Source organism: Carlito syrichta, unplaced genomic scaffold (assembly GCF_000164805.1).
Source record: "Carlito syrichta isolate Samal-C Ts95f unplaced genomic scaffold, Tarsius_syrichta-2.0.1 Scaffold281088, whole genome shotgun sequence".
In the NCBI taxonomy this organism is placed as follows: domain Eukaryota; kingdom Metazoa; phylum Chordata; class Mammalia; order Primates; family Tarsiidae; genus Carlito; species Carlito syrichta.
In genome coordinates, this window is record NW_007225184.1 from 416736 (window position 1) to 442407 (window position 25672).

The 25672-nt window shown below is 40.3% G+C and overlaps 1 protein-coding gene across 4 annotated transcripts in view; it reads right to left on the reverse strand.

Annotated features, from left to right (window-relative positions):
* The window catches only part of ABLIM1 (actin binding LIM protein 1), a 176931-nt gene that overhangs the window by 50326 nt on the left and 100933 nt on the right, over nucleotides 1-25672 (reverse strand). For all 4 annotated transcript variants that reach the window (XM_021709761.1, XM_021709763.1, XM_021709762.1 and 1 more), the window contains one exon: nucleotides 3515-3602. In XM_021709761.1, coding sequence (XP_021565436.1) covers nucleotides 3515-3602 — 88 coding nt within the window. The remainder of the gene's footprint in view (nucleotides 1-3514; nucleotides 3603-25672) is intronic.

The following is a 25672-nucleotide window of genomic DNA, read 5'->3' on the forward strand; positions in this document are numbered from 1 at the left end:
AATAGAAAGAACCTGGAAACAGCCATGCTGCCCGTCAAAAGAAGACTGGATTTAAAAAATGTGGTACATATACACGATGGAATACTACGCAGCCATAAAAAAGAACAAAATCATGAATTTCGCAGCAACCTGGATGGAACTAGAGTCTTTAATACTGAGTGACCTCTCACAGAAACAAAGATCCGAGTATCACATGTTCTCACTCATATAATGGACCTTAAACATCCAATGCAATACTATATGAAAATGACTGACCGTACTGGGAAACTATGGTGGAGGAAGGGAGATGGGATTAACAGTAGCAAATATCTGTCTGGGAACGGGGAAACACCCCATATCAACAGGGTGCCTGAATGAAACGCAATTGTATGCCTAACCCTTAACTGTACCCCACAACTTCACAATTAAAAAAAAAAAATCTTAAAAAAAAAATAATAAAATAAAATAAATTAGATCTTTTTATTTTTAAATTATGTTATTATTCTTTAAAGGTAATGTCTGAGTGTAACTACAAAAGCTGAATTTAATTTCAGAAATATAAGCCATGTTTATATAACATCAAAACAACCAAGCAAGTCAGTTGAGAGAAATAAAGTCAAACCAGATAGTCTATATCCAGAAGCTAAACTTATTGCATTTTTAATCTAATTATACACAGTCACCTATACAGAAATAGGAAATTAACCCAACTAGTAGAAAGGTTGAAAGTTACATTATAAGTCCAAAAGTTACCTTTAGCTTTCAACCTCTTAATTAACTAAAAAAAAGCCTTCACTTTTAAACAAGTGAAGTAACAATTGAGGTGTTATTTTCTGTTCCTGGATCAACAGTTTCATTTTCTCAGATTATGAAGCATTTTCATGGATGGTGCCAACATCACAGTATTAAGTAAAACACTTATCTCCAATTCTTATCTTGTAAGAATCCAATGCCTGCCCATATGATTTTGCATGACTAGATAAAGAATATATGTCATTACCTGATTATGGATAGGGCTAATATGTCTCTATAAGGGTGTGTTCAAACAGGGATGCAGAAGAACTTAAATAAGCACTTAAAAAGACTTAAGCAAATATAGTTACTATGTTGAAAGCAGTAAGTAAATGAAATAAACACAATAAGATTCACAATATATCAGACTGTCTACATTTCATGATCAGAACCTCTATCTATCTCTTTATGCAGCAACTTGTGCATACTTGAAGTCACCAAATAATTCATGAGTTACTTTACACCACTGGGCTAAAATAATATTAAATTAATAACAAGGATAATATGTTTTATATCAGAATCAAACCTCAACTCCTATTTAATAATCATTTCCATCTTGTTTAACCAGGGCCAAAAAAAAAGAAAACCAAACAAACAAAAAACAGGGTTACACAGAGGTCCCTTCAACACTAACATTGGTCAAAGGCTGATTTCAAAGCACAGGAAATCCTGAGTGGAGAGCCATCGGTCAGACCCAGGCCCAGTAGAAGCATTTGCTGTGACAGTTCTTCAGAGCAGGAGTCACTGCCCAGAACACTGGGACTGCACACAACGGCCACATTGTTCTCTGGAGGTCGGTTAGATACACAAGGAATGTGACTCAGAGAGAACATCAGATGCTGAGGAAGATGAAACTACTCACTCTTTAAGGATCTGCCGAGAGGGCAGGCAAAGGCTACAAAACACAGCTCCAGAAGATTCAGAGAAATCCCTGGAATTCTGAATGCAGCCTTAACAGACAATTGTGTATTTGTAGTATAAATGTGCCATATTTGTGCACAGCCTCTCTTTTCAGCCTCCAGAACCACAGTGAATGTGCACAGTCTTTGTTTCTAGCAGATACAGGGTTGACATGCACTCTTGTGTTTTTGTTTTTTTGAGTGCTATAATTAACACTCTATAAACTAAAACAAAGCCTAGAGACCAAATAAAGAATAAATATGCTTTGTGCTGAAAAATGCAAAGTGACAACTGCCTATTCTCACTGCAGATGTATGGCCTGTCCTTGGGAAAATGTGTCACATAAAGCCCATATGAGACAATAGATGTGGATGTCTGTCATTTGCCTTCATGGGGCCCTTTAACATTCAGTGATGTTTTACATCACAATCTGTCAGAGTGATGGTTCTGAAACTTAAGGGCAGTTTGGGCTGTCAATTTCTCATCTAACTAGTCTTTTTCAGGGAAGGTAGCCAGGGCTTTGCTTTAATACTCAAGAATCATTTCTGCAGACTTTTCTAGGTTGTACAGAAACAAAATTGAGAGAGCAAAACAAACCGTTCTTTGAAAGTACACATAGTGCTATTTGCAAAGTGAAATGAAGAAATGACATGCAAAGTCAGTTGAGACCCATTAATTACCAAAAATCCGAATGAGCAATAGCTCTTACAGCTCTTGCTAATTTTACAGATAAACCCTTGTCTGACTCTTTTCTAGCTAAAAATAGTTAAATGCATGCACAGATGGCATTGTTTGACTAGAAGAGAATCCTCCCCTAAAGCCTCTCAGAGAAGCTTCAGAATTTTAGAGGAGATGGAAATTGATCATGGTTCCATGCTAGGAAAGTTTCTGAAAAATTATTTTCAGTTAAAAAAATCAAATGGCTCCCTGGTAATAAATATTTCTTTGCCACCAGAAATTTCTCAATTTCTCTTTCAGAGACTTTGGGTGCGTTCTCTCTTTCTATCTCTCCTTTTCTCTCTTTCTCTCTCAATGTGAGGGCTATGTCATCTTAATAGAATGAAATGCATCTGTGATATAATTCATCAAATATGAGAACAGCTGCCTGAGAGGCCTCAAAAAAAAAATTCCTTGTTACAGGATAGTTTAAAAAGAAAAGATAAAGTAGCTATCAAATAAGTAACATTTCCAGACATTTCTAGAAAATCTTCTCTCTTTCCTTTTTTTTTTTTTGAGTTGGAGTCTCACTCTGTCGCCCAGACTGGAGTGCAGTGGCCGCTCCCGGCCACCGCAGCCTCGACCTGCTGGGCTCCAGCGATCCTTCCGCCTCAGCCATCCGAGTAGCTGGAACTACAGGTGCGCGCTACCACACCTGGCTAATTTTTTGATTTATTGCAGAGATGAGGTCCCGCCTGCCCAGGCGGGTCTCAAACCCGTGGGCTCAGGCAATCCACTCACCTCAGCAGGCTGAGCCACCGAGCCCGGCCTCTTCTCTCTTTCAATCTTTTGTTTCCCAAGAATATTTCTGGGGAGAATAGGAGAGGGGGTATTGCTGATTTTGACTCTTCCCTCACATCCAAGTCATCAAATGTCGAGTTCTATTCATTACATTAAAGCAGTGACACAAGTTCATTTGTTAACAGCCTAAGGGGCTCACTGCCAGCATGTCAATTGCTTGGCTGCTTAATACTAACTGATGAGGTAACTTTTGGCCACATTCATTTTGGATTTGGGTAGGCTTGCAGCTCATAAAATGCCTCCTTCTCTAAAATACTGTCAGCAAACATAGCAAGGTTTTCTTTCCCCAAAGAGAAAACTTATTGTGTTCTAAAATGTGACTTACCTTGAAGATACATTTCCTCTCCTTCTGTGAACATCTGGTTGCATCTGCTGCATCGTGCACAGCTAGGGTGGTAATGTTTGTCACCTGCCTGCAACAGAAAAGGTAGGGAACATTGAGTCTACTCCTTGCCATGGCTTCCAGAATCCTTTCTGGACTTAAGGATTTAGAAAAAAAAAGAGAAGACAGTGAAAAAGGAAGACATAATTGTCTAATTGATCAAATTTCCTATACCAACCTCCCTAGACACTAAAGCCAACCTCACTGGAACTGAGAGGGGCTCAAAGACCAGCAACTCATGCCTGCCATAATGGGGCTGCCTCACCTCCCAGGGTTTTCTGGTTTCTGTTTCTGACCTGGGCTTTCCTGGATGGCTGACAGTTACACACCATATGCCTGAGATGAGTCCACTCCATCTCCTCAAAGCCCACCTTGTTGGAAGCTAACACTAACAAAAATAAATGATCCTTATATTTAAGCAGGTTCTTATTTTATTGGTCAAACAATCTGACAATAATAAAATCTACCCAGCCTGCATTGAGGTGAGAAAAGCCACAGTACAAGACATCCTCCACCTTAGAGGAGTCAAATTCCCATCTACGTCGCTTACAACAATCTTTTGCCAATCTCATATTAAGAGTTTTTTGAAAAAGTTATTTGACTGAGATTTCCCTGTATTATTCATGAACATTTCACATTTCTAAATATGACAGATGCCATCACAGCAGGTGTTGGTTTCCCCAAAGCAAAATGTCAGTGGACACAGGGACAATTTTCTAGACAGGTGCCAAGTTACATTAGAATCACTCTACAAATGTGTGCCTGACAAAAACAAAACCTTTCATTCACAGCCTAGCAAAAAATCGTCACCATCTAAAAATTATCTAAATCAATCCACTGTGAAAACATTTCTTTTGCACTAGCCATGTACAAGGCAGTGCTGAAAAAGAGTTAAAAGTGGCCACATCCTGCATCTGAACCTGCATGAAATTGCAACAGGAAATCAGATGTCAGGTGGTGACTCCTCTTTCATACCTTCCTGTGGAAACTCCAAGAGCCACTTAGCAACCAGAGCGTGAGATGGTGGTTGACCGCTCAAGGTAATCAAGTAAAAATAAAAAAGGAAGCTATTTAAATTAGAAGCTAGGAATAAATTTTTTTCAGTGGTGCCTGCCACGAAATTCCAGAAGTGGTGCTCTTGTCCTTGTCCACATGCTACTTTTTATTTTCTTTTAGTTTTCTTCTGCAAGAGGAGGGATAGGGGTTGGGTAATAGTGGTGAGAGAAGTATAGAAAATATCAACACAAAGTAGCTCCTGCCCTTAGCACACAGGGGGCTCAAATGTGAGAGAACAGAGGAAGAAAGAAGATAATACACAGTTCTAAACCAGGTTGGCTCAGTGAGGATGCCAGTGCTGGGAGGTCCAAGTTAGTCTGGGCAATGTCTGGATGCTCAAGGAAAAGGTTAAGTAAAAGAATAAAGGTTCCCTGACAGGAATGTGGTGTAGTCTCAGTGAAAAACTCATCTCTCAGTTAGCTAGGAATAAAGAACTCTCTTTAAACTGACAGTGTGGTAAAACATTAGAAGCACTCTCATTAAAGATCAGAACAAGACAAAGATGTACACTCTCACCAATATCATCCTACATTGTTTTAGTTCTAGCCAATGTGATGTCAAGAAAAATAAATGTAAAGATCACTATTTTTTTTTTGAGTTGGAGTCTCACTCTGTCGCCCAGATTGGAGTGTAGTGGCTGCTCCCAGCCACCGCAGCCTCGACCTGCTGGGATCCAGCGATCCTTCCGCCTCACCCTTCCAAGTTGCTGGAATTACAGGGATGCGCTACCACGCCCGGCTAATTTTTTGATTTTATTGTAGAGATGAGGTCTCGTCTGCCCAGGCGGGTCTCAAACCCACGGGCTCAGGCAATCCACTCACCTCAGCCTCCCAAAGGTGCGGGATTACAGGCTGAGCCACCGAGCCCTGCTTAAGATCACTAATTTTTATTAGTGATAAAAATTTTTTATTAGTTCAGTCAAATGACTAGATAAAAAATTAACATGTAGAACCCATTATTTCCTAGTTACTAGCAATAAAAAGTAAGTAAATGTAGTGGGAAAACAGGATCCTCATTTGTAATAACAACACATAAACCCTCCAATGCAAGACCTACATAAAGAAAATTATAGAATTTAATTAATGGATATAAAAGGCCTACATGGTAACACATAGTACTTCTGCATGAGAAAACGAAATATTATAAAAATGCCGATCTATTAATGCAACACATCCCAATCAAAATACCTACAGGAGCTTTCTCTATAGCCCTTGATAGGCTGCCTCTATAAGTTCGCATGAAAGAAAAAAATGCACAAAAATACATAGGTATTTTTTGAAAAAGAGAGCGGCAATAAGAAAGGATTTTGTCTTTCAGGAGTAGAAAAATAAATCAATAGAATAGAGGGGAAGAACCAGGTGCACAGTCATACATACAAGAAGATTTAGTTTATGATAAAGGTGATATTTCAGATGAGTTCAAAGAATGGATTATTCAGTAAGTGTTGAGAACAACTGGTTCTCCACTTAGAGAAATATAAGATTCCTAGCTCAGAACCTATACAAAAATAAATTCCAGGCTGGGCTTGGTGGCTCAGCCTGCAATCCCAGCACTTTGGGAGGCCGAGGCAAGTGGATTACCTGAGCCCAAGGGTTGGAGAACAGCCTGAGGAACTTTACAAGACCTCGTCTCTACAGTAAATAAATAAAAATTAGCCAGACATGATAGTGCACACCTGTGGTTTTGGCTACTTGGAAGGCTGAGGCAGAAGGATCACTGGAGACCAGCAGGCTGAAGCTGGGGTGGCCGTGATCATGCCCCTGCACTCCAGCCTGGGCAATGGAATGAGACTCCAACTCTAAATTAATTAATTCCAGAGAGCTTGCAAAGCTAAAAGTAGAAACAAAATTACAGAAGTACTAGAAGACTATGGAAGAGACTACTTGAATAAGCAAGGTAAAACCTAGAAACAATAAAGACAAAAATTGGCCGATTTAGGTGCAAAAAACCAAAAATCCGTAGACACAAAACAAAGTTAGAAGAGAAACAATAAAGAGGAAATATTTGCCACACATTTCAGACAAGGATTATTCATAATATATGAAGAATGACTACAATGAAAAATAAATGGTAATATGGGCAAAAGGCAATTTCCAGAGAAAATGTAGATGATCCATAAGATAAAGAAGTAGCTCAACCCTCCCAGTAACCACAGGAATACAATTTAGAAAAGAATACTCTTCCTCATCAAATTGTCAAAGACAGAAAAGATGACTCACATGAGGAAATAGGTATTTCCACACACTGTTGGAGCGCAAACGCTTTTTGGAAGGCAACTTGCCAATGTCAATTACAATTTAATATAATTATATCTTGATTTTATATGTGTACCCTGCTTAGAGAGGAGATAGGAAGAATGATGCCAATTGGCTTGCTGTGGTTACCTTTGGGAAGAGAAGTGGGAGTCCAGAAGGAGTAAGGGAAGGGACCCTCACATGCTCCTGTGCAGTCTTCCGTATCATCTCAATCTTTTATGACATGAATGTATTTTTATGTTACTGTGCTAGCAAGAAAATAACAACAAAGAGGAAAAATGGCCATGTCTTTTGGAACTATGACACCTGAGCTTGAGAATCGACTCCAGCCTATGCTGAAAATGGGATCTTGGCAGATTACAAACTCTTGGAACCTCTATTGTAGAGATGATGGTGGCAGAGATGATGGAATGATGGTAGTGGTGAGGGTGGTGGTGATGATGATGATAAAAATGAATATTTATATTGTGAGTATTCTGTGTCAGTTACTGTTTTACATACTTCATAAACATCTAGCCATTTCGTGTCTCAATAAACTAAGAAGGCAGTAACTATTATTATCCTTATTTTACAAATGAGGAAGATGAGGTCTGAAGAGGTTTGGTAACTTGCTCGCAGTTAGAAGTGATGGAACCAGGATGCAAACCCAGGCAATCTGGCTCAGGAATACATGTTCTTAACTAGTACCACAACTAACAACCATATAGTCCACTACCTCACAGTGATGTTGGGGTGAATAATCAAAATACATTTTGCAAATGGTGTGACAGTGCACAGAATAATAATAATGATAACAGTATAGTAACTCTCTACCCAGCGATGGCACCAGGCACATTTACAGAAAGAAGCCTCATTAGTGTGGTTTGGGATGCTGGTAAAAGGCTCTCTGAATGTCCACCTTATCCCAAAAGCAGGCATAAGAGAGATACTGTGTTGTATCAACTGTCACAAGATGAACAGAAGCCATGTCAAGGCCCCATGTGACAGGGCTCTGCGCTATAATAAAAACACTGCTAAGAAACAATACCATCATATAACAGGGACATCAGCCTTGATTTTTCTTCATCCCAAGTTGCTGACTATGTCAGGAAATTCAGTGAGTCAGTGTCAAGAGGCAACTTCATAGCCATTCAGAAGTTTTTCTGTTTTTGTGGCAGTGCAGGCCTGGGAGCCCCATGGTCAGGTTCTCAACACAAGGGAGCTCTTTTTTCACATGGGTGAGCCACCCCCTCTGTTTCATTTCTCCTTACACAGGCACCCACGATGGTTTACAGAGAAGCCATGTGCACCGGGCCAGAAAAAGCATCAGAGGTGAACACAGACAGGAGGCTATATGCAAACTCACCAAAAATCAGATGTAGCTGAATCAATATCATTTAAATTGGAGTTATTTTTTAGGAGAAGTATTTCAGATCATGAGCAAAATGAAAGAATAAATAGGCACACATAAGAAACAGATAATAAACACACAAATCACTGCAGAGAGGAAGCTACTGATTCCCAACTTTTAAATCTCCAAAGGAACCCTATTGTGGCAGGTGACTGCATGAGTGTTGGTTTACTGGGTAGGTGGCCCAGGCACGCAACCGGCAACTCTAGCTGTATCTGAGTGCCACTGGCATTTGCTGGAGTTATAGTTATTCTATCTTTGTACTCTGCTACTTAAAAAAATTACAACCTCATTTCTGTACTTTCACATATTCAAAACGCACATGCTAAGTGACCACATTCTGGCTAGCATTAAACTCTATAAACAATCAACAATTTGTTTATTTAGCTGAGTTGCACAAAGTATCTGCCTACACATTCAAAGTGCTAAAAACTGCTTGCCTGCTTAAATGCTGATTAAATGCTATTTGGTGAATTTGTAAACTGAAGTATGAATTTCAGCAACCAAGCTAGAGTTCTGGGGGAAATAATGTCTACTCTAAGGCAAAATTTAGTGTAAGTCACCAAATTTTTGATGAAGTTCACTGCCTGGAAGAACAGAAAGGAGTTGGGAATTCTGTGTAGACATGGAGTGCAGAGGAAAGGCCAGGGAATTTGGACCCAGGAAGTTGGAGAATCATACCTTAATTTGTTGTTCACCGGGCCTCACGTATGTCACTACTTACCCTCTCCAAGCCCCAGCACACACATATGAAAAATGTGAAGGGCTGGACTAGACAATTTCAGGTTCCATTCAGCTGTAAATTCTATGTTTCTGTGTGAACTCCCATATCTCTACAAGTTCACGTAGTAGTGTTAGCAGGAAACAATTTGAGTAGAGAAAGCATTTTTTAAAAATTTCATGTTGTATTATTATTATTTTTTGAGTTGGGGTCTCATTCTGTTGCCCACACTAGAGTGCACTGGCACAATCACAGCTCACCACGCTCTCGGCCTCCTGGGCTCAGGCAATACTTCCACTTCAGTCTCCAGGATATGTGCCACCATGCCCGGCTACTTCACATATCTTTTGTAGAGATGAGGTCTCACTATGTTGTCCAGGCTAACTTCTGGGCTCAAGCAATTCTCCTGAGAAAGGGCATTCTTGATGGTAGAAAATGGAGTTTAGCTAATGACTCCATAGAATCTGATTACCAGGAGGAATTCTGATGCCCTGACAGAGCCCTGTCAAGGTTACCAGGAATAGAAAAAGAGCTCCTCTGATAATCTAAGCTCCTACACTGCTGCTAACTGCCCTTTTTAATTTCTCTTTACTCCCTTTATCTTGGAGTGCTCTGCTCCTGATATGAGCCTGGGAGACATGGAAGCTGGTCCTAGAGGTCAACCTTCCTCAGTTTATAGCATGTTCTGCCTACTTCCAGAAAGGACTTGCAGATGCTTATCAGAGAAGGTCATGATTTTAAAACAATTGATCAAAAACCTTAAAAAAGATCCCAAACTCAGGGAAACATGCTTACTGTGATGTCAGCTTCCTAGCAGACATGGGACACAAAGTCTCAATGGTTTAAAAAAAAAAATAGCCTCATGCTATTGTCACTAGAAAGGCAAGGTTTTCTGATTCCGAATTAATAGCAGTCACCACAGGCTGAAGTTCCATAAGGTATTACTCTGTGCCAGGCTTTGTACCAAGAACCTTAAGTGACTTGTCTCACAACAGCTCTATGAAGTAAGTAGGTGCTATTTTACAGTGCTCTTCTACAAGCAAGACAACTAAATGTTTTATTCAAACCCTCCAGTGCTTCTAGAAGTGAGAGCAAGTCTTTGAACCTAAGGAACTCAACTCTAGGTCCACATGTTTAACCACCCTATTAAATTGCCTTCCAAAAGCACCACAAGGATCCTCAGTTACAGAACAAAAAAATATCTTTCACAATAATTTTGTTGTTAAGTAGTTGTTTCTTCTATAGACCCCTGAGAAATACCAGGGGTGTGGCACTAAAAGATCATTGCATGAAGTCATTTCTGTAGTTTTTTTTTTAATTTAATTTTTATTTTTTAAGATCTAACTTAATTCAGGGATGGTGCTTTGAATTCCCAAAGGAATAAACAAATTGCTTTCCAGTTCCTAAGACACTCCTCCCAAATACAGCCCCAGCTGATTTCAAACTGACACACAAATACTTAGAGGTTAGTGTGTTGGCCTAGATCAGAATTTTCTAACTTTACTGTGCACAAAAAACACTCAAGGAAACTTTTAAAAACAGATTCAACAGTCCCAAGGTGGGGCCCAGAAATCAGCTTCTTTATTTTAATAAGTACTGAAATGAGTCCATGCAGATCACCATGAACTGGGAAAATACCAGCCTGGGTGGTACCAAAACCCCAAACCTGATGGTAGATGAGAAGATGAGGCAGTCTGGGGGAGTAATGAGGATGTGTTGCTTACGTGGCAGGTACAAGGGTGGGAAGAGAGAGGCAGAATCACACAAGTTCCCTGCTGTGCTCCTGCAGAAAGGCAGAGGCTGACTCAGAGTTTTGCATCCACTGTTTTTTCCCCCTGAAGTGGGAGAGGTTTCCAATGCAACTGGACTGGCTTGATCTCTAAGCTGAACACTCATCTGTTCCAGGAGACTTTTCTCCTGATGCAGCATTATGAAGGCAGGATAGTGAGGGTGTGCCTTGGCCCAAAGTTTGTGTCCTCAGCAAAGGTGAGTAAATCAGTCTGACCCAGTGGCTTTCTCAAAGCCCACAAGGGCTCTACACAAGTCTGTGCAAAGCCAACTTGCACAGATGAGAACACCCTGTAGCCCTGCCATGTTACCAACTGCAACCCCACTGAGCTCACAGACTTTGCTCCAAATGCATGCTATGTCAGAGGAAGGGCCAGTAGCTTCTCTTTCTGAGTAAGGATGTACAAACTAGTTCAGGGAGAATTAAACCATTATTCTCTAATGCTCTAGTTCCCTTTGATCACCTGCTTGAAACACAAAAGACAGAGCAGCAACTTCCTTCTTTTAATGAGGATAAAGAATTTTTTAAAAGGTGCAATATCCAAGGGTAAATGCATACTAGTTTTTCACAGTTACTGTTTTCTCATTTCCTTCCAAGAAGTTAAGTACAAAAACTTTAAAGGAGTCTTTGCAACGTAACAGCGCTATATAAACATTATCTGTAAATGTATGCATCTCTAAAAGACTCAAACACTCTTTAAATTATCTATAGATTCAGTGCAATCTCTATACAAATCTCAGCAGGATTGTTTGCAGGAATTGATAAGCTGATCCTAAAATTTATATGGCAATGCAAAGGATTAAAATATTAAAACCATCATGAAATACCACCACACATCCACTACAATGGCTATAATTTAAAAGCCTGACTAGAATAAGTATTTAGGAGGATGTGAAGAAAAGTGGAACCTTCATACACGGCTATATGTAAAATGGTATGGCTATCTTGGAAACCACTTTGGCAGTTTTTTAAAAAGCTGAATATAAATATACAGCATCATACAATCCAGCATTATTACTCCTAGATACTGAACTAAAAGAAAAGGTAACATGTGTCCACATAAAGACTTCACGTGAAAGTTCACAGTAGTGTTATTCATCATAGCCCCCAATGGAAGAAAATCCAAATGACTCTCAACTGGTGAACAGATAAGTAAAGCACAAAACATTCAGATAATGGAATACTAGTAAGCAATAAAAAAGGACAAACTACTGACAAATGCAATAATAGAGATGAACCTTAATCACATTATATTAAGTGAAAAAAGCTAGACAAAAAAGACTAGATATTGTGGGATTCAATTTAAATGAAATTTCTCAAAAAGACAAAACTAAAGAGATGCAAGGTAGATCAGTGGTTGCTGAAAATGGGAATGGCGGGGAGGATGGGAACAGGATTGACTACAAATGAGCAGTCAATTTGGGGTAACAGAAAAGTTCTAAAACTGCAAACTTGCATTATGGTGATAGTTGTACAATTGAATAAATGCTACAAAAATGATCAAATTGTATACTTGCTATGAGTAAACTTTGTGGTATAAAACTATTCCTTAATAAAGAGATGTGACATTTAAAAAACAACAATAACAAAACAGATTGAGGAGAGGAGGTAGAGAAGATCTGACCAGAAGACAGGATAAATGATTCAATTCAAGGACAAATTAAGATGCACATGCATTCTTTTGGTTTTGTTGTTGTTGTTTGGTTTTGGAGGTCTAGATTCCTTTGGGAAGTTCTTTAAAATAGGTTATTTTCCCAGAACAAAAAATACCAAAATACCTGCATATACAGACAGCTAGATATATATATGCAATATTATATTATTAGCAGTTGTATGAAGATTTGAACAGTTCCAAAGGAATTTTTAAATTACTATTCCCTTTGTCCAAGAGGAGAAACTCAGCTACAGAGAAATTAAGTAACTTGCTCAGGACCACATGAGAAGTTGAAAAGAAAATCTTGTCTCCTGCACGAACCTTCGTGAAGTTACTGTGACCTCTCAAGGTGGTCCTTTTGCTGAGTGCTTTCATACACAATTTTTAAATTTGATTCTTCTCTGACCCTTTGAAATAGGCAACGTCAAAAAAAAAAAAAAAAAAGAAAGAAAGAAAAAGAAATAGTCAACATCATTCTTCTTGTTTTATGGTGATCAAACTGAGACCCCAAGGCCAAATGACTTGCTGCACCAAGATCAAAGTCACACAGCTGAGTATCAGAAGTAGGAAACACCCCAGATGTTTGGACACAAATTTGAGTCCCTTGTACCAATACCACACTACCACACTGCTTCTCTTGTTTCACAAATCTTAGACACCAAGATAAATAATTCCTTTATGAAGTAAAAAGATGGCTACATGATTTAGAAAAGAACATTTATTAACATGTATCTTGGATATGATGCCAAATTTCAAGGCAGAGCAAATAACTAAAGGCAAAACACAAATATGAAATAAATCTAGATGGATTGCTGTATTTGAAATTACCCTCTTCTCCCTTGGTCTTCTACACACATTTAAACTTGCCTTCCATTATCAAAGTTGGACTGTCTGCTCCACCCCAGTGTTCATCATAGAGTGGAAAGATATAGGCTTTGGAACCAAGAGAATTCAAGGTCTAAATTCTAGTCTCACAAACAGTGGGGCCTTAGACACTCTTTTGGACTGATTTCTTCATATGAAAAAACTGGCATAAGAAAACCTACTGTAAAGGATTGCTATAAAAATTAAATAACCAAGGGTAAGTTGGTAGCAAAGTATCTGGTACCAGTCAAGGCGCTGAGCTTTCTCTCCCTCTTTCCCACCAGATTATAAATTCTCTTAAGGACAGGGCCCACACCTGCATTTTCACAACTCTAGGACTTCTCTTGCTTTTCAAACAGGAGGTACTGTAGAAGTGTCCAGTGAATTAATATGCCAATAAAAATCCTTACCAGAAAACCTCTAAATCAATTCATTTAACAGAAATCAAGGCTTAGAGAGATCAGAAAATCACCCAAGGTTACTCAGCAAAGGATGGAGCTGTGATCTGAATCCAGGTCTGTCCAACTCTACAGACTGTTCAGAGCCACTGGGTCCTTCAAGCAGCCTTCCCAGGCCTCAAGAGCTCAGTTAAGGAGGAAGGGCACTGGCTGAGATCTGCCCTAGCAAAGCAGATCCCCTATGACTTTACAGATCATCTTTCAACTTTTTTTAAAATGACAATAAAAACAAAAGTTTATTATACAAAATTAAGCTTTTATATTTCATAGTTTGCCTAGGCTCAAAATTAGATAATTCTTAAGTCCTTAACAAAAATTTCACTTTAACACTTTAACTATCCTTCCTGCTCCCAACTATTAAAATGGCCTAATCAAATGTTATAAAAAACAAAACAAAATACCACCATAAGTAACACCAACCCTTTTAAAGACAACTAACCCAAATGTTCTTTTTAAGAAATTCTAATAGACTTTGTTAGACCAGGTTAAGGTTCACAGAAAATTGAGTGAGCACTACAGTTTCCATAGACCTCTACCCTCACACAAGCACACCCTCCCCCACTAATCACATCCCCCACCCCAGTGGCACATTTGTTACAAATGGTGAACCTACACTGACACGTCATTATCATTCAAAAGTCCACAACTTACATCACGGTTTACTCTTGGTGGTGTACATTTTATAGCTTTGGACAAATTTGTGATGACATGTGTCCACCATTACAGTATCATGCAGAATAGTTGCCCTGCCCTAAAAAAATCCTCTGTGCTACACCTATTCATCCCTCACCCTCAATGTTATTTATTGTCACAGTGACCCTCATGGTGCAGGATGCTGTGCTTCTAAATCCTTGTGAAGCATGTTTGACAGCTCCAGCCTGGCCATCACTTCCAAACTCAACAACAGCAGTGTCATGGCTTCCAGGTACCAGACATTGTTAAAACCAGGAAATGATACAATAGCATGGATATCACCATCTCTTTAGTCTCTTCAGGTGAGTTAAGGAATACAACATAGTTGGGAGGGCAACCAGGGACCTGAGGATGTGGTGCTGGTTTTCCCTGGGTGTTAGCTAAATAAGGTATTTCCCGACCAGGCTTTTTGTTTACAGTTGCCGCATCTTGTTCAATAGCTTGAGTTTTTTCTTTTCTTCATCCAGCAAAAATGCTGTGAATTTTACATATTGTATCCAGTTGTTCTCCCTTTCAAGGTAGGTAGAAAGTCTTGAATTTGAATACACTTTTCTCCCCTATTCTTTGGAGGGAGAAAGTGGTATGCCTTTAGCTAAGAAAAATTATTCATTAGATGATAACAGAGAAAAATGCACAAATCCTAAGTGCACAGCTCAGTGAATTTTCATAAATGCAACACACCTTGTAACTAGCACCCAAATAAAAAAAGAGAACATAGCTCAGTGTTCTGAGCTCACTGTAAAGAGAACATAGCTCAGTGTTCTGAGCTCACGGTGGCTCAGCCTGTAATCCCGCGCCTTTGGGAGCCTGAGGTGAGTGGATTGCCTGAGCCCACGGGTTCGAGACCCACCTGGGCGGTGAGACCTCATCTCTACAATAAATCAAAAAATCAGCCGGGCTTGGTAGCACATGCCTGTAATTCCAGCTACTTGGAAGGCTGAGGCGGAAGGAACGCCGGAGCCCAGCAGGTCGAGGCTGCGGTGGCCGGGAGCGGCCACTGCACTCCAGTCTGGGCAACAGAGTGAGACTCCAACTCAAAAAAAATAAAAAAATAAAAAAAAAGAGAACATTATTTGTGCCCAGAAATTCTCTAATGCCCTCTTGCAACAACTATGTCTTCTAATTACTCTGTTGATTTCTAATCCCACATGCTAGTTTTGCCTGTTTTTAAAGTTCACCTCAACGGAAGCAAATATATCTGGGATCTTTCACTTGACACTTTGTGAGACTTCTCCGTGATACTGTGTGTAGTTATATTTCACTAATCTCATGATTGCATAGTATTCCTTTGTGTAAATATACTACATTTATCCAATGTACACTTGATGAACATTTGGGTGGTTTAGAATTTTTGGCTGCTTTGAATAATAGCATTGCCATGAAAATTTCTGCCCATGGTTTCTGGTGAATTATATACACATTTCAGTTGTATATATACAAAAAAGCAGAAAGCATACCTCAAGGTCACAGGACATGTTTATGTTCAGCTTCAGTAGCTACCGCCAAACCATGGTCCAAAGTGGATTTTGCTTTGTATTACAATTTTAATCTGAGAGGAATTTGAAGGAATTAAGTAAGAAGAATCAAATTAAGAGCGCTTTGCCAAATGGATTCCCAAAGTGTTTTTCTAACCTCTGTGAAGTGAATGATCTTCTATAAAATGGACTCTAAGTAAAAGCTGTGCAGTTTAATCCCATCAGGTATCCATTATTATAGGACCTCCAGAGTGCAATTTTCAATCCTTCTTTCATCTTCGTCCTTCTGGTGTTACTATTCTTTGAACTGATGGAGAGATGTGGGAAGAATGCTAATAACCTCTATATTTAATTCCTAAATCGACTTGAAATCAGCAAGCAAGGGTTGACTTTGCAATGCTTGGATAACTTCGTGTAAGCATTTGCTATGAAGCCTCAAAAGCAGTTTCTTCTAGTCAAGACCAAGGCCCACTGGACCCAGTTTAAAAAAAAATAATGGGTTCAGAAGTTTAAGGACTTCGGTGGCTACTAAAAGATTTAATTTTTCCTCTCACGATTGAGCTAAAACATTTTTTCCTTATCAATTATTGTTATTTATTTTTATTTTTTTATTTTTGAGTTGGAGTCTCACTCTGTCGCCTGGGCTAGAGTGCAGTGGTATGTTCACAGCCACCCCAGCATCGACCTTCTGGGCTCAGTTGATCCTTCCACCTCAGCCTTCCAAGTAGCCGGAACTACAGGCGTGTGCTACCACACCTGGCTAATTTTTTGAGTTACTGTAGAGATGAGGTCTCACCAAATTGCCCAGGCTGAACCCATGGACTCGGACAATCCTCTCACCTCAGCCTCCCAAAGTGCTGGGGTTATAGTCCTGAGCCACTGAGCCTGGCCTGTTATTGTTAATAATACTCTTTTGCATTCTATAGTTGAATGTTTAGAAAGTGTGTTCACACTTAATCCACCCCAAACTTCATGAGATCCTTTACTATTCTTTTTTTTTTTTGAGTTGGAGTCTCACTCTGCCACCCAGACTAGAGTGCAGTGGCCGCTCCCGGCCACCGCAGCCTCGACCCGCTGGGCTCCGGCGATCCTTCCGCCTCAGCCATCCGAGTAGCTGGAACTACAGGCATGTGCTACCACGCCCGGTTGATTTTTTGATTTATTGTAGAGATGAGGTCTCGCTGCCCAGGCGAGTCTCAAACCCGCGGGTTCAGGCAATCCACTCACCTCAGGCTCCCAAAGGCGCGGGATTACAGGCTGAGCCACTGAGTCCGGCTTCCTTTATTGTTCTTATGCCTATTTATGGGCTAAGAAAAGTCTCCAAAGTTACAGAGCTAGTGTTCAAATTTAAGGTTTTCTACTAAGTGCATTCTTCTCTCTCCCCCATCCTACCCCTACATTTTAGGGCTCAGAAAGATTAGAAATTATTTTGATAGTTTGTACAGCTTAAAAATAATAAGCATTCTTTTTTTTCTTTCTTTAAATGATCAGTTCAGAAGTTCAGAAGCTAGGGAGATCCAGTGGATCTTCGTAAGACTATCCCTTGAAAAATAGCAAGGTGATTCGAAAGTGTTGACAAGAAAAGGATCCTGGTTCCTGAGGTATCCTGAAGAGAGGGTCAGTTGTTTCATTTGACACATTATAAGGCTATCCCATTTTCGGTATGCGCAATGTCAGGAATGGACAGTTTGGAGAGGAGAGTTGAGAACCTGTTAGGTTGGACACTGTACTGAATTTTCAAAATGACTGGATATACCCAGACTCAGCTGTTATATTTCCCAAACCTATCTGCTTTCTGACAGGACCTCAGCCCTATGAAAAGCTGAATATTCTACAATGTTAAAAGGGTATGAAAGTATTGGTTCTGTCTAGCTTTCAAGGCTCCTGTGTCTACAATGTTAAAAGGGTATGAAAGTATTGGTTCTGTCTAGCTTTCAAGGCTCCTGTGCTAGACATTCACTTTGAGTAATAAGACACAGAGAAAAGGTGAATAGGTTGCAAAACAACAGACGACTCTAGGTCATTTTCTGTCCAAACACTTATACTCCGAGGGGAATTTTAAAGGGGTCTCTTCAAGAAGTTAGACCTGAGTGGAAGAGACTCAAAATTCGATGGAATGTTACTGCGGTCATTGAGCAGGATATTAAGTCAGTTGTGGCTGCTCTGTATGTGGTAAAATATATTAGCATTGTTCCAGGAAGGAACAATGAGAAATTCATCATGCTCTGGCTTAAGACAAGTGCTTTCCAAACTCAGACACCACCCAAGGTCAAAGGTTTTACATCCTTTTCTTTCTTAACACCAGAAGACAAATATTTACCTTCAAGTTCAACACTCTTGAAATCTAACCCCAATTGGATAATTTTTGTCTCCTGGGCAAGGGCAAAAGCTTAAGGTTTCTTATTACTCATGATCTCATAACTGGTCTCTTCCAACACAACAGCATGCTGGAGTCAGGAATGTACAATAACAGCAATCCAAAGACTCTCTCCCTATGTCAGCTGCTCAAAGGGATTTAATTCTCAATACACATCTCCAGGTGGCCAAATGGCACATTAAATGCACTTGGTGGGAAGGAATACGGCCGTACCAGATAACACAAGTCCCCTTTACTTAATATCTCAGTCATGACTTTGTAAATTGCAGTACGCTTGCAGAAGGCAGGCTTTTTTACATTAAAAATATTTAAGCTTGTCTTATAGTGTGCAGCAAATCCCATTTCAGTGAGATTCCATTTTCTCAATTGCTTTTCTTCACCAAGTTGCTATCTCTAAAGTACGTTCCAGCTCTGTGAAAGCTATTCTTTCCCCAGGAATTATAAACGCTTTCCCATCTCACCCTGCTCTTTTTTCCTTCCTCAGTATTTCTATTCTAAAATAAATCTTAAAGGACCTCATGGGAGTTGGGTAGGACATGGTGCTCTGTGGGTATTGGTGCCTTGGCTTTGGAGTCTTGGGTGACCCCTGGCAAGTTATTTCTACTAAAATCATTTTTCTGAGTTATCAAGACTGCTTTACAGATGGTTCAGCTCTGCAGTACACTATCAGACTAAAAATATTTTTTCTTCCCCGGGCTAGAGGAGCCTTCAGGGTGGGAACGAATACTGGAGCAGTCAGAAAAACACAGCGTGCTTTTAAAAACATCCTTGTCTGATTTCCTCTCCCATTGTGGCTGAACTTCATCCCCTTTAACAAACGCCTTCCAGCCCAGAATCTACAAGCACAGATTCTAATTTCCACTGGGAGCAGTGGGGAGGGGTGTGTCTAGCAGTCATTGAGTATCAGTTCCAACTGTCAGAAGGAAGAAAAAAAAAAGAGTAAAACAAAAATTTGAAAGAGAGGAGATGTAAGAAAGAATTCGGTACCCCCAGGCTTGACAATACCCAAAATGAGAGTACTTTAAAGGCAAAGCTCACACCTTTGAATGACAACCAAAGAATTTGTGTATCCCGCAAAGAAACAGACACACAATTCACATTCCAGACCTTTACTTGCTGGGTGGGTGCTTGCCCTGCCCTGAGTCCTCTGGATTCTTTTGGAAGGGCAGGCCTTGGAGACTGGAGCCAGGATAAGCAGGGAGTGCTATGTAGGCGGGTGCCTTGCCAGCCACACCTGCCACACCAGGTGCCAGTAAGTCAGGTGACAGAGGGACCTGTCAGAGGAGACTCAGTGACCCTGCCATGGCTGGACACTGAGACTTAGATGACAGCCCAAGCCACGTATATTGGCTGGTGATTCTGTGAACTCTGGGCTGCAGTTGGTGCTGACACATAGCTCTTGGAGCAACCCTCCAAGAGTTAGGCTGGGCACCAGGCTGATGAAAAGCCTGCATTGCTCCTCAAGGCAGCAAATCCATCTGGGTTCGGAGGCAGAGACATTCAGGTGTTACTTAGCAAATTCGGCTGAACTTCGTCTAAGCCAGTCGAGGTTCCTCTAGTAACAGAAAGATAGGCAAAGCCCAGCTGTCTGGCCAAAGCAGCCATTCTGCAAAGAAATGCTGTCTGTAGTGCCTCTCAGTCAGTCCTCCTTGCCCACTGCTCAGTAACCTGGCTTGGAGACTCTTTACCAAGCTTAATCACTGCTTTGTTGAGCTTCATGATGCTAATATTTTTTTTCTACCTGCGTGGAACAAATATATGGAGGGGTGGCACACAAAAAATCTGGAATTTATTTATTAAAAATTGTGTACTTATTATTATTATTATTATTTTTTGAGTTGGAGTCTCACTCTGTCGCCCAGACTGGAGTGCAGTGGCCACTCCCGGCCACTGCAGCCTCGACCTGCCGGGCTCCGGCGATCCTTCCGCCTCAGCCTTCCGAGTAGCTGGAACTACAGGCACGCGCTACCACGCACGGCTGGTTTTTTGATTTATTGTAGAGATGAGGTCTCGCTGCCCAGGCGGGTCTCGAACCCGCGGGCTCAGGCAATCCACTCACCTCAGCCTCCCAAAGGCGCGGGATTACAGGCTGAGCCACCGAGCCCGGCTGTGTACTTATTTTTACACGTCTAAAATGCAGTCACCTTCAAAGTACTCTTTGATGCAATACACCTATCGAGATGCTTTTTTCACTGTTCAGAATAGTTTCTGAACTCATCAGTTTTGATGCATTTTAGCTGCCTTTACCGTTTTTTGTTTCACCTCTCCCACATTGGCAAAACGTTTACGTTTTTCATGGAGGAAACAAAGCAAAGTTGCTCAGGGCAAGATTGGGTGAACAGAAAGAGCAGAGCAGGGGGTCACACCATTTTTGGTCAAAAACTGCTGACCACTCAGCACTGTGTGGGCAAGCTGTTTATGTAAATCACCCATCATGAAATGAGCAAATGCACTGAAAGAACCTCCAAAAAAAAATTCACCGAAGTAGAACATAGCCTCTCACACCATTAGCCTAATACACTGATGCCTATGGGTTCCTAGAACACTTATCTAGTGGGGGAAGCCTGGACTACAAGGGTCCCACCCTTCAAAAGATAACTCTTTGTTTTGTTGGTTCCCCCCACATTAAAAATTTAGCCTGTTTTAGGAGATGGCTCCAATTGTAAAGGAAGAACCTTCCAGATTAAAGAGTCCTAGATTAGAGTCAGGAAACCTAGGTCCTAGCTCGTGAAACCTTGTGCAGGACACTTCATTTCTCCATCTCTCAGGCCTGTCATTTGTAGGATGAGATGGTTGAACTAGAGAACTTTCAAGATACATTCTAGATCTAAAATTCTACGTTCCTACAAAATGATAAAAATATGATTAAAAAACAAATTGACATTTAACTATTATTAAAATAAACAAGAGAAAATGGGAATAGGAATAGTTAGGACATCTTCACTGGCATTACTGTAAGTTAAATAAGTCTTATATAGAAAAATATCGCAATGACAGACAGTAAGGCACATGGTCACTACACCTTGACTAAACATTATCCCTGAGCCACAAAATGTACATTTTAATGGAAAATTCTCTCAACAGATGACAACAGCAACAGTCAGTGTTTGTGTTGTGCTTTCTAGTTTCTTAAGTACTTTCATGCATCTGTTCTCACTGGAGACACACACCAGCTCCATGAGGCAGGAACATTAAGCACCATTACCCTCCTCCTTTTACAGACGAGCAAAGTGAGGCTCACAGAGTTGTCTTCAATGATGGGTAAGTTACCATGAGAATAAGTTCTAATGGAGAATGCTCAAAGCAGCTCAGGAGAACAGGAGGAAAAAATAACTATAAGCCCCACACCCTGGAGCTACCCAGGGTGCAACAACCAGGGTCACAAATTGTCAGGTCACATTAGTCAAGTGCTGGCAAGGAAGAAGAATAGAGAAGACAGTATGAGGAAGGACTCAGGGGATGAGCTGGGGTGAAGAGGGGGCAGTCACCGAAGTACTGGACACTGTTCTTTGAGGCCATTCTTGTCTGCAAGCAGTCAGGGCTCAGGCAATATTTGTTGAGGCAACGGAGGAGCTGTTTGCGCTCCTTGTTCTCAGCAGGTCAGTCTCCAGACTCTAATATTTCTTCCTCTCAATGTTGCTCTTCCCACATCCTCTCCATTGTAGTGCCAGGGTCACCATTTAGATTTAGCCTTAGTACCTCTCACCTGGACCTGATCTCATAACCTCTTCCTCCTTCCCACCTGCCAACGTCACAGGCTAATTTTTATTAAATACCATGTGGACCTCAGTATTCTCTGGATTAAAAAGTGAATGTCTTCCCATTGTCTACTGAAGAAAGTTTCTAAACCCTGGTATTCTACATCCTTGGCAGTCTGGTCTCAATATTCCTATTCGGTTTTGTTGCTACCTGGTATCAATGCCCCCCCATCCATGCCCTCGCCACGTGGGCTCTGCCCCTGCCTTAAACACATAAACATGCCGGTGCCTTCCCACATCTGGAATTTGCCAAGAGAAGCTACTCTCGAACCTCTCTGTGCATTAGAATCAACAGGGTAGTTAAAAAGAATTATAGTTGTCTGCATCCCCTTTAGAGAGTTAAAGGGAATCTGGATAAGAACGTGGGCATCAGCATTTTTTGAAAAGCTCTCCAAGTTATTCCAAAGTCCAGCGCAGGTTGAAAACTTCTAGACTGGAATGAGCCTTCTCCAGCTCCCCCAACTGAGGCATTTTCTTTAATTTGCATTTATTTCTTGACCTAATTACATATTTTATCCATTTATATAAAGCACATGCCATTTATATAACGTATATGAAGTTATAAATTATAACTTCTGGCTACTTAACAGATTTTCCCCACTAGAATTTAATTTCTTGGGGGCAAGGATATTGTCTTATTCATTTTTGTATCTCCAGAGACTAAGAGATGTTGAACACATTAGGTATTTTTTTGTATAAAATAGTCTATTTTATGATAAAATACCAGTGCTCTAACCTTGGTACAAATGTCACCTTCTCTAGTGATATTTTCTTATCAATCTTAGCTGGATGTGTTCTTTGCCTCTCCTGCACGCCTATGGCATTAAAATTTATTCCACTCATATAGTGCCTTGTACTTGTAGATATTGATGACTCCCACCATATTTTCAGTTTCATTAAGGCAGGCCAGGCATGGTGGCTCATGTCTGTAACCTTTGGGAGGCCAAGGTGGGCAGTTTGCTTGAGTCCAGGAGTTCGAGACCAGCCTGGGCAACATAGAGAAACTGTTTCTAAAAAAAAATTAACCAGGCACGGTGGTGTGCACCTGCAGTCTCAACTACCCAGGATACTGAGGTGGAAGGATCGCCTGAGCCCAGGAGGTTGAGGCTGTTGTGAGGCATGATCGTCATGACCATTCACTGCACTCCAACCTGGGTAACAGACTAAGAGTAAGATCTCAACTCAAAACAAAACAAAGTTCTATTAGGACAGGCGTTGTGTCTTTTATAACTGTAGAATTAAATGTTAATTCTTATGTAAAGAATGAACTATACATCAAACTAATATACCAAAAATATGTAAGTTTATTGCTGAGAAAAATTCCATTGTCACAGAACAATGGAAGAATAAGTTTTTAAGAGTAAGCTATATTGTTGAATCGACATTGGAATTTTATTCTATTTTCAGCAATGTTTTTCTTTCAAAAATTATTTTTATACCTTTTTCTAGAATAATCCCATTTCTTGTAATTTTGTTCTCAGTGCGCTTCTAGAAAAAGAGTAATTCTTTCAGTATGCAAAAAATAGGTCACCCATAAAGAATTCTCTCAACTCTCAGCAGAAAAATCAACTGTCTATATTCTTTAGTCTTCCCTTCCAGCTGCTCAGAACATCATAAAATCTAAAACCTCTCTTTCCTGTGGATCCAGTCAGTCTCCCTCTGCCATTCTTCAAACTTGAAGACAGTGGCATCACTTTCTTACCTACAAACAATCTTAGGTGAACAGATGCTCTCTCAGTGTCTTCCTGGAGCAGAAAGATCTGGCTCATCCCCATCCTAGACAAGTCAGTTTCCTTCTGTCCAATTAGGACAGCAAAGCTGTTTGCCACCACTTCCTTGCTGTAGGCCAGTCATGCTGAGCACAAGACGACCCAGGTGAATCTTCCTGGGGGGAAGCTACTTATTCCAAAAAACTTGAGTCTATTCAAGGCAGAAGCTTGAACAAAACCATGTTTTTCTGTGCATAAAGAGGGCAGAAATTAGCAATCTGGGGAAAGAAAATGAGTTACAATCCAATGCAATGTGTGCACACTGAATATCCAGTACATACCAGGGACATGCTGCATCCTCCTGGGACTAGAAGCCTGCCTGCACAGCAGCCAAAAGCCTTTAGGCAGGAGCCTTATTCATCTTTGCATCCTCAGTATGTGCAAATAGTAAATGCCCAGTAAACACTGGTTGAATGAAAGACTCTGCCCCTCCCTGGATCAAGAGGAGGGGGCAGTGGTTAACTATGATTCAAGGGGTCAGAGGCGACTTCATGGAAGATAAAACCTGTACATTGGGATTAGAAAGATACTAGCATCTCACTTTTATTTCCTATATGGCAAAATTCAAGAATTCTGTTCTTATGGCTCACACTAAAGTCAGGAAGATATACACTTATACTACTTCATCCATCTTCTCTTTCCTCAGAAAACCAAACCAAACCAAACCAAAAAACCTAAATCTTTGAGGAACTTGTCAGACTATTTCTTTACTCAAAGTTACTTTGCTATATAATTATCCAGGTATAATGATCAGCTGAAAATTCATTTCTTACCTTTTGTACATATAACTGATAAATGAGATTAATTTAGAGAGACAAACTAGAGATAGAGAAGAGAGAAGCAAATTAGTTCTTAATTGCAGAAATGCAGCTATCTTAGGAGAGAAAAAAATGCATTTCAAATGTCCCCAGCATATGCTATAATGGCTCAGAACAGGAAGAAATTAGCTTTACTTCAATAACAGCCGGTATTCCATCACCTCTTAAATCAAGCAAAAATAATTACCAACAAAAAAAAAAAGAAAGAAAGAAAAAAAGAAACACCCATTGGCAGGCAGCATCCAGCAGTAACGATTTTACACTCAATTTATCCTGAGCAGGTTTATAGTACATCATGGCAATTTCATCAAGTCGACATGCTCCAGCTCACCCCTTCCTAACCTATTGTAAATGACCAACAATCAAACCCAACTTGGTCTGCATGCTGATGTGCTCAGGGTCAAGGTGAATTCAAAGATCCTTGCTAATGCTAGTGGCTGATAAGAGCAAAGAGCATCCCTCATTAATGAGAAATGAAAGAACCGCTAAATGAATTCTTAGTACTTCCTGTCTAGCCCAGAGATAGTAGGTTCTAGCAACTGATTTTTCCAAGAAAGGTGATGAAGCCAACACTAGCAGGAAATATATCCTTCACCAGGGAAATAGCAAGGATGAGTGCCATGGCAAATTCTTATTAGCCACTAAGACGTGCCAAGCTTGGATCATGTTGCAGACTTTCAAGACAGAGCTACTTTTGAAAACGTCACCACAAGTCTGAAAAGTTTTCACACGATGCCACTGCTCAATTACTACACCTAAGGAATAACTGAGTCTGGTCTTTGGGCTCCATGAGCATCTCTCTTTGCATCAACTACAGATGAATCATCTCAGGTGACTTTTTCACTCAGAGAATGAAAAAGTTCTTTTCCAATATTAGCCAGATGCAAACATAATTAAAAAGTGAAATAAGCATTTTGAATTATGAGCTGTTTCAATAATTTCTGCAGTCATTCCTCTGAATTAATTTTTTTTTTTTTGAGTTGGAGTCTCACTCTGTCACCAGACTGGAGTGCAGTGGCCGCTC